The 13463-nt window shown below is 49.4% G+C and overlaps 1 protein-coding gene across 8 annotated transcripts in view; it reads left to right on the forward strand.

Annotated features, from left to right (window-relative positions):
- The first annotated feature begins 5062 nt into the window (after positions 1–5062).
- The window catches only part of ATP11A (ATPase phospholipid transporting 11A), a 142776-nt gene continuing 134375 nt past the window's right edge, over positions 5063–13463 (forward strand). For 4 of the 8 annotated variants that reach the window (XM_036011468.1, XM_036011470.1, XM_036011469.1 and 1 more), the window contains exon 1: positions 5063–5447. In XM_036011468.1, coding sequence (XP_035867361.1) covers positions 5409–5447 — 39 coding nt within the window. In that variant the 5' untranslated portion in view covers positions 5063–5408. The remainder of the gene's footprint in view (positions 5448–13463) is intronic. The other 4 variants (XM_028526466.2, XM_036011472.1, XM_036011471.1 and 1 more) reach the window with 2 other exon arrangements.

Below are 13463 nucleotides of genomic sequence, written 5' to 3' on the forward strand. Positions count from 1 at the left end.
GGAGAGAACATCTCACAGACGTAGAATCAAAGGACAGGGGTCTCTCAGAACAGATGAGAAAACGGCAGATAGGAGATCCCTGCCAAACAAACCTCCACATGACCTGGAATCCCAGGGTTTGGTGACAGTTTTCACGGTAGAGCTCACACCGACCTCACCTGAAAGACTGAATCTTACTAATTGTTTGTGATTGCCACTTGTGCTTAACATATTTGGATTAAGAATGATAAAGAAATGTTAACAATTTTTTTGACACCTGGGCAATGACCAAGGTAATCTAGACTGTCAAATGTAACTCAGAGGCACAGTCCCACAAGCTCCTTGCAGGCGTGGGAGACAAGGTTCCCTGAGCACATTCCGGTGGAAAGGGGCCTGCGGAGCGTGGCCAGCGAGGTAACCTCAGTGACGTTCCTCACTTGGGACCTGGCTCCCCACAGCATCCCTGAGGGTTACTGGTATCCTTCCGGACTGACTTCTCTGACTGTACACCTTTTCTCTCTGCACATGCTAAGACTTTATGTGGTCCCTTTATTCTATCATAATAATGCTTCGTGGATGAAATAGCAGTTTGGGTACATTTATTTCTTTGACCGTTTATTGAGCACCTATTAGGGGGTGCCAGGGACTGTGTGCTATGCCCTGGGAAGAGAACAGGGAGTCAGTTAATGAAGTCATCCCCAACAAGCTCTCGCTCAAGGAGGAACACAGACGTTTAGATTAGCGGGTCTCAAAATTTGCATCTGGGAGCTTTGCAAACACACCTGTGCTTGGATCTCACTCTAGACCAATTGAATAAAAAATGTCTGGGCTGGCAGGAGGGATCCAGGGGAATTGCTATTTTTAAAAAATTATCTCTGGGTAATTTATTCATTTTTCCTCCGTGGGTGATTTTAATCAATGATCAGGCTTTAGAAATACTGTTTAGGATAAATAACTAAGAGACACTAAGTGGTGCATTAAGAGTGCTAAGGCGGGGGAGTAACTACCACTGAGAGGGGACGGAGGAGTACGTAGGGAAAACGGCATTCGAGTGTGCCTTGAAGGGTGAGCAGGGTATTGTGAGGCAAGTTAGGAGTGGGGCTGAAGATTCCAGACGAAAGGGAGGAGTGGGGAGAGGGTAGCTGTGGGAGGTACAGGAAGTATAATTTCTGCCGTTGAAGAATTCTAGAACCAGTCATGGGAAGATGGCACCTACATAATTCTGAACCTGTTGTAACAGTGACCTGAGAAAGGTATACAGAAGGCTCCACCAGCTTGGAGGAGCAAGACTGCTTACCTGAGGAGGCCAAGCCCCCTCATGTATAGTAGTTGCTCCTTCTCCTACCTGAAAATGAAACATGTTAATAGCCCACACTCTCCTGTTTCATGTTTTCAGGAATCAATGTTAGCTTCAGGTCTGTCATTTGAGAGCCCAGTAACAATAACAGTTTTGAACTCTCTTTGGAAGAAGGCCCCACTTTTTGGGCCCCCCTTAGAAGTCAATGAATCCGAGATTTCTGGTTTCCACCCTCATCTCCTCTGAGGTGCAGGGAGAAGTGGACAGCAGGTGTTTATGAGTCTGTGCAGGTGTGAGTGTGGGTGTAGCCTGAACATCCAGCTGCAGACCTGCAATTTCATTTAAGTTTTGGGATTTGTATTCGGTCTGTTGTCTCCTCCTGATTTATCACATCAGTCCCCAGTGGTGAAGCAGCCACAGTGACAGTGGATCAAGAGTAGGTCCTCAAGACCCAAAGCTGATTTAGATCATCCCATTCCTGTTAGACATTTACTAATCAGAGATCTCCACCCAACCCAGGCCCAAGGCAACCATCTGATGGCATTCCAAAGCTTAGTGATTGATTGACCAGGAATGGGCACAGGACTTAGCTCTTCTGGAGTGAAAATTCTCTTTCCCTTTGGAAGTGAATGAAGAGACATGGAAACCCTGACATTTCTGGCAGCCGTTGCACTTTGAACTTATTGTGATATTGTGAACATATTCCAACACTGTTCCAACACATTCCATTATTGCTTGTGTATAGTAGATTATTTACAAAGGTGACCACTGATAAATTCTTCATCCCTTCATGTACAAGGTCCTCCTCCCACCAAGAAGTGAAATATGTCCTGCCCCCTCCCCTTGAACCTGGGCTGGCCTTGGAACTTACTTTCCCCAATAGAATTTGACAGAAGTGATGTCCCAGAATGTCCAAGCCCAAGCTTTTAAGGGTGGTATCATGTCTACCTTGACCCTTTGGGGACCCAGCTGCCGTGGAAAGCAGCTTAGTCTAGACCACTAAACGTGTGGAGAGAGAGGGCGATCTGCTCCTAGATTCCCATCCACCCTGTTGAGACTCTAGACATGTGACTGAAGCCATCTGAACATTCCAGGCTCAGCTGAGCCCCCAAAAGGATGCAGATGCATGAACAATTGCAGCCAACACCAGGTGGAGTAGAAGAACCATTCCACCAAACCCCAGAGTCCTGACAAATAATGATTCATGTTGTTTGAGCTCCCCAGTTTGTGGTGGTTTGTAATACAGAAATAATTGGTTCACAGGGTGAGTTGGATTTTTTGTTGCTTTGAGAGTCTTAACTGGTTTGTTTCCATAGGTTTAAAATTAAAATGCTGTCAATCACTAGCAACTAAAAATCCAATTTAATAAGGATATTTACTATCTTTCATGATATGAAATTCCATGGTAGAGTCATAGTGGGATTGGTTAATGGCCCAATGGTGTCATTAAGGACCATACTTTTCCCACCTTTCCATGCTGCCATCCCCAGAGCAAGGAAGCTCCTCAGGTTACTTCCTGTCGCAGATGCAAGAAGGCTGCAAAAAGCCAGATATCACATCCAACAGGAAACAAGGAGTATTTCTTCTTTATGTGACTTTTTAAGAGTGAGGAAACTTGGCTGAACCCTATTTTAAACCAATTACGGAAGAAAAATGGAGTTACCAAGATTAGTTTACATGAGCCACTTTATACTAGCCATCTGGAGCGTGGATAGCCAGACCAGGGTAGGTTGCTACCAGCAAGGAAAAGAAGGGTGTGGTTGCTGCACTGGCAGCCATGGTATCTACTACAATATGAAATTAACATTCACCATTGAATGAAACAGACAGTCCTGAGAGAGAAGCAGCCTATGTCCAGCAGACTTAAGTGAAATCTGCTTGTGCCCTCCCACTCCCCATCCAAACGTCACAGTTTGCAAAGGTAGAAAGGTAGTCAAAATCCAGCTCTAGCAGTCAGGGTTCTGGCAGGACGCAGACGCATTCTTGGGAGATTTGGAAGAGAGTGTGATGAAGAAGCCATTTGCTGTAGTGCAGTTATAGTTCAACAACACATCAAAGGGTGCTGTTACCCAGGGGCCAGCAGCAGTGGGAGGCAGACACCACTGCCAGGCCTTAAGGGCCGTGCGGGAGAGAGCTGAGTTCCTAGAGCCTGACATGAGTTGATGCAATGGAAAAGGAAGCCCAACCAGACAGTCACACAGGCACACATATACTGCCAGGCCCAGGGTACAGCCAGGACAGAGAGGAGGGAAGAAATATACCTGCCTCTCTCTCTCCTTGGTCTCCAGGCTGCAGCTGGCACCTCTTCCGGTGAAGAGCCACTGATGATGGCCACAGGCCTTTTGGGTGCAGAGCGGGACAGAGAAGGCAGGGAGTAGATTCGGATAGGAAGTGGGGAATCAGTGAGTTAGCTGACCAACAACTGGAGCATTTTACTGAAGAAAAGTAGTTCCGAATCCAGATAGTTCAGTGACTTAGCATTCACTAGAACTCATTTCTAGTCTGTCTCTAATCCAAAAAGTGTCCAATACTGCTTCTCTCCCACAGCCAGTCAGGGGAACATTCACGTTCAATTGCAAACCTGCTGCTGTCAGGGGCAGTGCTCCTTAAAGGCTGCTGAAGGTGGTGGTGCATCTGTCAGGTTTCACAAATGATGATGGCTTGTAACCAAGAGAAGGGAAGTTGGAAACAAAGTGTATCAATTAATTCAAGGCTGACTGTACAGTTAAGGATATTATTTGTTTAGCTGCTGGGAAAACAGAAACATACCCTAGGTTTGAAATAGTGGTGTTTGTGCGAAGCAACAGTTCTGCCTGGTTCAGAGCTAGCAGTGCCAAGTGTGTGCCCTGCCCCCCTCCCCAGGACTTGGAGGCCGGGTGAGCCAGGAACTCCCCTCTACCCTAGCTGGGCCGGGCTTGGCCTCCTGGTGGCAGGCTCAGGCCAAGCCTGGGCGAAGAGAGGAGCTGGACGGGCAGGACCGGGAAAGGGCTACCCGCTGGGGCTGGTGGCTGGTGTAACAGGTTCTAAGGCTGACTCCAATCCCTCACTTCCACCGCCTTACTAGGGTGGGAGGCCAGGGCTAGGGATCGTATTTTTAAAAGGAGCAAGGATCCCTTTTCTGCTCTGTGCTTACCTTGGCACCAGAGCAGAGAAGCTGCGCAACCCTGGGCAGCCACTAGAGGCACACCTCTGCCCTCTCTTACCTGCAAAGCAGGAGAGGCCACGTGTGGGGGGTGGACTCCCACGGGGGCACGACCCCGACCCCCGTTAAAGGGTCCTCAACCCCCTTGCCCCGCAAGCACCCTTCCAGTACCCCTATGACCTCGCTCCCACTGTTGGGCCTTTGGGGGAAAGATTGAAGTTTCGGGTGAGAGTGAGAGGACCAGCACGCTGACTGATGGGGGCTTCCGCAAGGCACAAAGTCCAGCGCCCTGACCCTCTTGGCAGAGCGCTCAGTCCCAGTCACTGCGGCCCCCGTGCGGGGAGCACAGTCCCCTTCGCTCTGGCTCCCGGGCCAGGCCGTCCGGAGTCGGAAGCAACAGGGAGTCCTCCCCACCTGCCGGCCTTCACCCTCCGCCCTCCGTCCCAGGGTCCTCTCCTCTCTCGGGCTCCGGGGACCGGACAGGGCGAAGTGAAGGAGGGAGGCAAGACCGGAGCACGCGCGTGCCAAAGTGTGGTACGGCTACAGTGCCGGGGCGGGGGCCGCGGGCTGCGGGGCGCATGCTCAAACGCGCTAGTGACGTGCGCGCTGGGACCGGGCAGCCGGAGGCAGGGCTGAGAGGTGCTGCGGGCGGAGGGGAGGGGAGGAGAGGGGAAGAGAGCAGAGCAGAGGAGCTGAGCTGAGCAGCAGAGCAGCAGCAGGATCCGCCCGGGCCGTAACGCTCCCAGCCCGCAGCCACACCGCCAGCAGCCCGGGCGCGAAGCCACAACCGCGGAGCAGCCACCACCGCGCCGGCCGCCGCAGGCCGGGCCGGGCATGAGCGCTGAGGGGCCGCGGCCGCCCCCCGCACCTCCCGGCGCGCCCAGGCCGTGACCCGGGCGGGGGCGCGCGGCCACACTCGGGCCCGGGCCCATGGGCGCGCTGAGCCGGGCGCCTGGGCGCTGAGCGCGGGCAGGCGCGGCCGGAGGAGCCATGGACTGCAGCCTCGTGCGGACGCTCGTGCAGAGATACGTGAGTGCTGCCCTCGGGAGGACTGGGAACCGGGCGGGGACGAGACCTGGGGACCAGACGCCGCCGCCCCCAGCCCCGGATCCTGCTGATGCCTCCGTGGTCCCTCAGGGTTTGGGCGGCCTGGTGATGCTTGCCGCCCCCCGGGGGACAAGCAGGACGCAGGAAGGACCTGCAGAGTTTGCACCCTTGGGCTTCCGACGGGTCCCGCGCGCTCACGCTCTTCCCCGGTCCCCACCTGCTCCCGGTCCACGGCCGCGTCTCTCCCTGGAGTCCGCGCTGGTTCGAGCAATCCCAGCAGAGATCTTCCTCGGGTTTAGCTCAAGGCCCAGGGCTGGGAGGGATGTTCAGGTTCGCCCGCCTCCCTCCACCTCTACACGAGGTTTAAGAGATTGGGAGTGTTACACTTCCACAGGAAAAGGCGGTGATTTTGCTTGTTTGTCACACCATTGGGGGATTCAGAAGTGAAGTTTGGAATATTTTTTTCCCCTGCAAGTAACCAATCAGGTTAGAGGCCCCGGGTGTTCTGAAGTTCCTCTGAAATCCACCCTCGGTGGTGCCCTGCTGGTGAATTCAGGGGGAGGGCTGGGAGGGGAAAAGTTCTTTTTGTTTTACATCAGACCGAGGGGAAACCGTGTGCGGCAGTAACCGTCGGCACTGGGTATAAAAAGGGGATGTGTGTATACAAGAGAAAGAAAACTGTCCGGAGGGTGTTGTTTCCTTGCCACTGTCTTTAACAAAAGCCCATTATTCCCCAGCGGCTGACAGCCGGCCAGGCCCGCGGTTAGTCACAGGTTTGAGAAGTCCAACGCTCAGAGGTTTGGGACTAGAAGAGGGTGTTATGATGGGAACTGTATTTTTTTCCAGGTATAGGAATTACCTTAGGCAGCCTTTCAGATGTATGAGCTTTCTTTAAGAAGGAGACCTTGGCAGAAGATGAAAGTGTTTCTTCCCATCTAAGGGGAACGCCAAATCAAAGCTTTTCTCCTGAATCTCTTCACTGTCCAGAGGACTCCAGAGTCTGGGGAATGTGTGTGCACCTTTCATAGCTCTGCCCTTAGGAAGGTCAATCTGAGTGACCGTTTTAAGTGGAGTCTGTCTGTTTGTCTGTCTGTCTGTCTCTCTCTCTCTCTTCAGGGGTGGGGAAAAGCTTAGCAGAGGAAAGACTCGTGTTGTTCCCCCAAGTCCATATTGCGATGTGAGTGCTAAACATCAGGGACACCTTTGTTTTTCTGCAGTAACAAGTTTTAGAAAAGCCACTAGCAGTGATGGTAGGTAACCAGATTTGTGAGAGACACTTTATCAGGCAGGGACCTTCTTTTCTCAGATTGTATCATCCAGGAGGTGTGGCTCCCCAGGCAAGTTATTTTTGCGCTGCCTGCCTTGGTTTCCTCAAAGAGAAAACGGAAAAAGAGAATGGAATTCGCCTTTACTTCAGCTTAACAATAGCCCACAACCTTTGGACTAGCTAATTGGCCTTTATTTCAAATGTGCCCAACTAATATTTTTCAGTCAATTTCACTTCTCTTCCAACATCTTGTAGTTTTAAAAAAAGGGAGGGAGAAGAGGTTGAACTGTGAGAAATAAACACCGTGCGGTTTTGTCTCCACGAGAGGGGAAGAGTGGATGGGCCCTCTTTCCCCTACCTCCGACCTGGCCGAGGTGCAGGCCTGGTGGGTCTAAACCTTCCACTGGTTCGTGACTCCTTCATCCTGGAACTGGGGTGGACATGTCCAATTTTTGTGCTCTCTTTTACTCCTTTACTTCCTCCAGGCCCTCTGCTGTTTTATGTTTTATCCATCAATATAAATTTCAGTGTAATTTACATTTTAAAATTCCCTTTTGCTATGTTATTAGACTTATGAAAAAATTATTTCTCCTATCCAAGTGGTAAATATTTTTAACAGACTTGCCCAGCATATGCATTTTTGGTGATGCCCCTGGATATTATTATTATTATTTGTATTTTTCTCCTTTCACATTTTTTTTTACAGTCTAACCATTTGGCTACTTCCCCTTATTCACATACCAAATCATTCATGTCTATGCTATTGAACTCTTGTCTTTGCTATTAAGCTAATTTGACCTTTTCCAGAAACAGTCAGGATCTGTTTTCTTATAATTTGGTTATTTCAATACATAGGACCAAATTATATTTCCTTCTGCTGAGGGCGGGGGGAAGGTCTGGGGTTGAATATTTGTTTTCCTGCAGTTTTTTAAATGTGACTTATTTTATAAACATGAGTAAGTGGCTTAAATCCTGTACCTTTCTAGCATTCACATAATCAGAATTTCCAGGGTAAAGAAAACTTCTCAGCTTCTTCTGGTGCACACGGGTTGCCAGTTGGTAAAGAATGCCTTAGAAAACATTGCTGTAGGTATTTTATTCTGGGTTAATTCCAGAGTGATAGAATAGGTAAATGAATGTGAGAATTCTGTTCCAGAATAGGCAGTATACACTGTGCAGCGTGTATTAATTTGTTGTTTGAATGTTTGATGGATATAAGACATTCAGAGATTTTTCATATTCATAAATGGTGCAGTGCTTATGTATCATGAAGTACTTTGATCTTTTTTTCCAAGACATTTTTACCCAAGTGGATAGAGAGCTAAAGTTTTTGGAGGTGTGATATGGGAAACTTAGATCAGGTTGTTTAAATTCGGAGAGAAAGTAGTGTAGCTTCATGGGTTACCTCCAGGTTCTGCAGGCATACTCACAGTGTAACCTGGGCAGGTTGCTTCGTTTTCTTCGCTTCCGTGTTCTCACCTGAGAATAGTTCCAGTACCCATTTTATAGGCTTATTTGAGGATTAAATGGGTTAATACAGGCCGGGAGCTAAGAATGGTGCCTGGCTCTGTGGAATTGCTCAGTGAATATATCACTACTAGCTGTTAACGTAATTTTGTCCCTGGGAAGGTTGGCAAGGAGAGAGCAAGCAGTTCCGTCGGGCAGTCACTGGCAGCCAGCAGGGGCCCCAGGTCGCGGTGGAGGGGTGCACTGGGCATCCTGCTGTTGAGCACTGTGTAGGGCCCAGAAGGGATTTGACCAGCTTTACAGCAAGGTGTGCTAAAATACTGCAAGCCAGACAAAAAGTCTACAGGCCGTGTTTGGCCATGAAACCTCATTGGCACGACACTTCCTGTCCTCCCTCTCACCCATGCTTTACCTTTAGCAGGTTCGACTTTAAAGTTCTGTAGGTCAACAGCTTAACTTCCTCTCTGTAATTTGTTTTTAATACTTCAGCCTGGATACTGCTTCCTAGTTTTGTTGTGCTGCTTGTCAGAGTTTCTACTTGTTTCAGTCTTATAATTTTTTAAGGTAAGGCTTATTTTTATTTTATTGTTTAGTTATTGATTTTAGGGAGCAAGAGGAAAGGCAGTGGAGGGAGGAGAGAGAAGGAGAGAGAGTGAGAACTTGTTGTTCCACCCGTCTCTGCACTCACGGCTTGACTCGGGCATGTGCCCTGCCTGGGATTGAACCCTTGACCTTGGCGCAGCAGAACAATGCTCTAACCAACTTAACTACCCACTCAAGGCTCCATCGTATAATTTCTGCTTTCTAGGAAATTTCTTACATTTTAAGATAGTGAACTTACAAAACAAATCTGGTAGTGAGGACAGTAGGTATTTACTTTTGAAATAGCTTGTAACATTAGGATTTTCTTAAAAGAAAAAGCACTGGTCCCTGGAAAACCTTAAGCATGGCTATGTTAGAGTGCTTTAAAGCCTCTAAAAAGTTCAACCATTTCTGTACAGGCACTTGTGCCTGCGTTTGTTTGTTTTTTATCACCGAAGGGTTTGTGACGGGAACATCACTGTTCACCTGTGAGGTTTCCTGTTCTAAAAGGCAGACTTGCGGGTTTGACTCAGTTATACTACTTTGTTTTGAACACGGGTGTCCAGCCTTTCGGTGTCTCTGGGCCACACTGGGAGAAGAGGTGTCTTGGCCACACATTAATTTCGTTTCGACACTTAGTCAGAAAAAAGCCTCATAATGTTTTAAGTGAATTTACAACTCTGTGTTGGGCCACATTCGCAGCCATCCTGGGCTGCGTGCGGCCTGCGGGCCACAGGCTCGACACCCCTGTTAAATTTAAAACTGTAAAAAGCTGCCTAATTTTGGCTTTGTCTTTCCCAGTCCGGCTTCAGTTTAGGAAACAGCGGTCCTTCCTGTTGTTCAGCTCCTGGAGTCTACGCCACAGGACCACGAAGTTAAGCCATTAGCCACCCAGGCCTTCAGCTGTTTGAAACAGGTGACCCTCAGGCGTATTACCCAAGACTAGTAGTTGGTCCGGCTCTGGCCACCACATAACGCAGCACTGCCTCGTCAAGTGTTTGCACAGGAGTTTACCAAGCCCAGCACCTGCTCGCAGGTCTTGTGTGTTTTAACTGGACATTTTAAATCATCTGTCTAGATGTGTCATTTAACCTTGATGTTGCCGCTATTAAGTTAAATTTCTTCTATTGTTCTTTCAAACCCTATTTAATATCTGCTTATTAGAAACAAGTGATCTTGAGATGCTTTTATTTAATGCCAAAGGGTAGATTAAATAACACAGGAGAAAAGGAATATATATCACTGGGTTAAATTTCTAGGGACGAGAACATTGTCCTCAGCATGCGGTTGGGTAAAGCTGCATTGAGTCCACTGGTGAGCATACCCACCTGCTTAACTACACAGGAAACCCTTTGTTCACAGGTGTGCTGGACTTTGAGACCCGACACAAATAGCTCCTTGGTGCTTCGACTGTCTGTGCCAGTAGAAACGGGGTTAATAAGATATGGTTAGATCTCCAAGGCCCAGACTTATAAATGCTTTTTTAACCAAGTTAAATGTAGGCAAGAGTGCTATTTATTTGTGATGAAAATCAATGAAAAGCAATTTTTACAGCACTAGAAACTCGACAAGATTGAATAGGGACTGCTTTTGCTTTTATTTGGATGCTGGTATCTGAGAAAAACAAAGTAGACTGTGGAGATCAAAGTTCAGCATCAGAGCCTCCCGGGCTCTGGTTCAGACCCTGCCTCAGCCTCAGTGTGAAGCTGGCTGATGTCTTCCTGCTTGGTTTCATCTTGAAATGGAGGCGCTTAGTGGGTCTCCCCGAGGGGTGGCTTGAAGAATTGAGTGGGGGCCGTGTTTGCATAGCTAGGTGCGCAGTCAAGGGACATGGTGTCTGAAAGGGGGACTTAGTGCTGCTCAGCAGCCCTGCAGTTCTCACCTGCTCTGTCAGACCTCTTACAGCCCTTCTTCGCATGGACAGCAGGTGGTGGTGACCTTGCCTTGCACTTCATGGAGAGAAGAGCAGTCATCATATAGGACCCCCGCCCTCACCCGCCACCCCACTTACCCCACCAGCTCTTCCCTTTTGCCGCTCTGGCCTCCCTCCTGGCAGGGACCTCAGTCTGATAAAGGCCTGTCCTATAGCTTTACTCTGGGCCACCCCCCTCTGCCCCTCTACAGCCCCTGCCCCTCCGCATCCCCATTCCTCTTCTTCCTGAACCACCAATGTTTCCTTCTTTAGAGTGATGATGCCATCAGTCCCCGGGACTGTAATCATTGCCTTCAATCACCTTTTTGCCTTCAATATCCTTTTTTTTTTCCAAAATCAACTTTCTTGACCCCATGTCCCTCTCCTGATGTCACCCCCGCTTCTGTTCCCTTCGAAGCTAAATTTCTTTGTTTTTTTTTAAGATGGTTTACTCATTTATGTAGTTCTTTAAAACATTTTTTGAATGAAATTTATTGGGGTGACATTGGATTATACGGGTGGCAAGTGTACAAGTCCATACAAAAATCATCTGTGTGTTGCACTGTGTGTTTACCACCCAGAGCCAGGTTCCCCCATCACCGTCTGTCTGACCCAGACAGTGCACTTCTCTAACGTGGCTGACGTGTCTTCGTCTCGCTCCAGAGGGGCACACATCACCGTCTCCCTCACCTCCCAGGGGCCCTCTCCAGCTGCCCCCTTCTGCCCTCCTGCTGGACCTCAGGAGGTGCTCAGTGTACTTGAAAACAGCACTCATGTAGCGAGTGTGAGCCAGAAAGGAAGAAGACACCCAGGTCCTTGTCCCTGTGGCACTTACCTTCAGATTAGGGCATGGCCGGCGGGAAACAATCACAGGAACAGATGTTAAAGGGTGCTGGAAGGTGTGTGTGCTGGAAACATGAGAGCACAATGGGGGACTGTACGTTGGGGCTTTATGGACCTTACTGAGCAGCGGCTCAAAGGGGTGAGCGACTGGCTGCGCAGTGTCTGGCAGGTGCGTCCCAGGCAGAGAAGAGGGCCGTGGAGTAGTACCAGTGGCCCTGTGGCCTTTCCTCGTTGCCGAGATCCCTTGTCCGGTCACCCCATCCCTTCTCCATCAACACCTCTGCCAGGAGGAGACCCCAGATACCTTCTCCATGTCCATGATCCCATGTTGCTTTCTGATCTCAGCTTCTCCCCACTGTACCCGGGACAATCCTGGTGCAGGCTATAGCCTGCCCTCCGCCTGCATCTGCTCAATGAGTGATTACACTTCTTTTCTCTTTTTTTTTTTCCTTCTTTCTTTCTTTCTTTCTTTAAACATCAATGTGCGGTTGCTGGGGGCCATGGCCTGCAACCCAGGTATGTGGCCTGACTGGGAATTGAACCTGCTACACTTTGGTTCGCAGCCTGCGTTCAATCCACTGAGCTATGCCAGCCAGGGCCGTGATTACACTTCTTATCCTTATTGCTAATAAGAACCTTGGGCACTTCTGAAGGAAACTCCATGGTACTTCTAAGGACTTGAGTGATCATTGACAGTTTTTAAAATCATTTTACTGTCCCTTCAAACTGTTGGATTCTCTTTCCTTGGTACATTTCATAGAGTTGTAAACATTTGGAAATGGACTGGGAAGGTCTCTGGCTCAACCCCCTCACTTAACAAACAGTAAATTGGAGGAAATTAAGTCCCCAAGGTCACAGCTCAGGGACCCTGCACCTCTAACGGGCCAACCTGACCAGGTGCGTGCGTAGCTTCCACGTGCAGTGCGCGCCCGTGTTCGGACACAGTGTTCTCTCTGGACTGCGGGCTGGACCCTCACAATGGGGGTCCCTGGGACTTGTGTCCTCTTTTCTTTCCCCCATTCCTTGGACCACGGGGCCTGGAAAGGAGAGACCAGCAGCAGCGCCCCTCTTCTGGAGCCTGGTCAAGAGCAAGTGCTCTTTTCTGGTCCCTGATGGGACCCACACTCCCTTGACACTGTGTGTAGAACTTTCTGCTCATGCACTTCTTGATTTCTGGGAAGGGGTTCCCAGTTTCTGTTAGCTTCTCGAAGGAGTGGCCGCCTTAGTTAAGGCTAAGAACCCTTGTCCGAGAACACAGGAAACCAGCCCACTGGTGTGATGGCGCTGGCCCACTCAGCGGCTTCAAAACTGTTTGTATTTCTTGTCAGCGTTTAAGTATGGATGAATAACATAAATTTCCCCACTTTTTAACAAATGGTGTGATGTGGCAATGCTGCACTGGATGGCTTCCCCATGACCATGACCCCTGGAGCGAGCAGCCATTTAGAGAATTCAGCCCTGTCCTCTGGCCGCCTCGTCACTGCACCTGAGCTGCTCGTGAGCCCCTAACCCTTCCAGGAAGCATGCAGGCCCTTCCCGTCTGGGTGGGCACTTAAGGAGCCCAGTGCAAACCGTTCACATTGTTTTGCAAGTTTCTTAATGTGCTTTATCTGCTTCTGTCCCTTGGCATGCTTGCTTTGTTTTAGGTGTCCGTGGCTCTGGTCCACAGGACAGAGGGGGTCTCTGCTTCCCCGAGTGCATATCCTGGGAAGGACCCCCTTTTCAGCGGTATCCACAGTAGGGGGTTTTGGCTTACATGTGCTGGCATGCTAGGACAGGAAAAACCCAAAACATTAGAGTGAGACGCAAAAGAGAGGATTTTCGGTTTCCTCTGTCACCTGTTGCCTTTGTCACCTGGGTGAAGGCCAGACCCAAACCCGGGAGCACTGTGGGCAAGTTAATCAGTAGCTACCTCTTCAGACCTGTC

Source organism: Phyllostomus discolor, chromosome 11 (assembly GCF_004126475.2).
Source record: "Phyllostomus discolor isolate MPI-MPIP mPhyDis1 chromosome 11, mPhyDis1.pri.v3, whole genome shotgun sequence".
NCBI lineage: Eukaryota > Metazoa > Chordata > Mammalia > Chiroptera > Phyllostomidae > Phyllostomus > Phyllostomus discolor.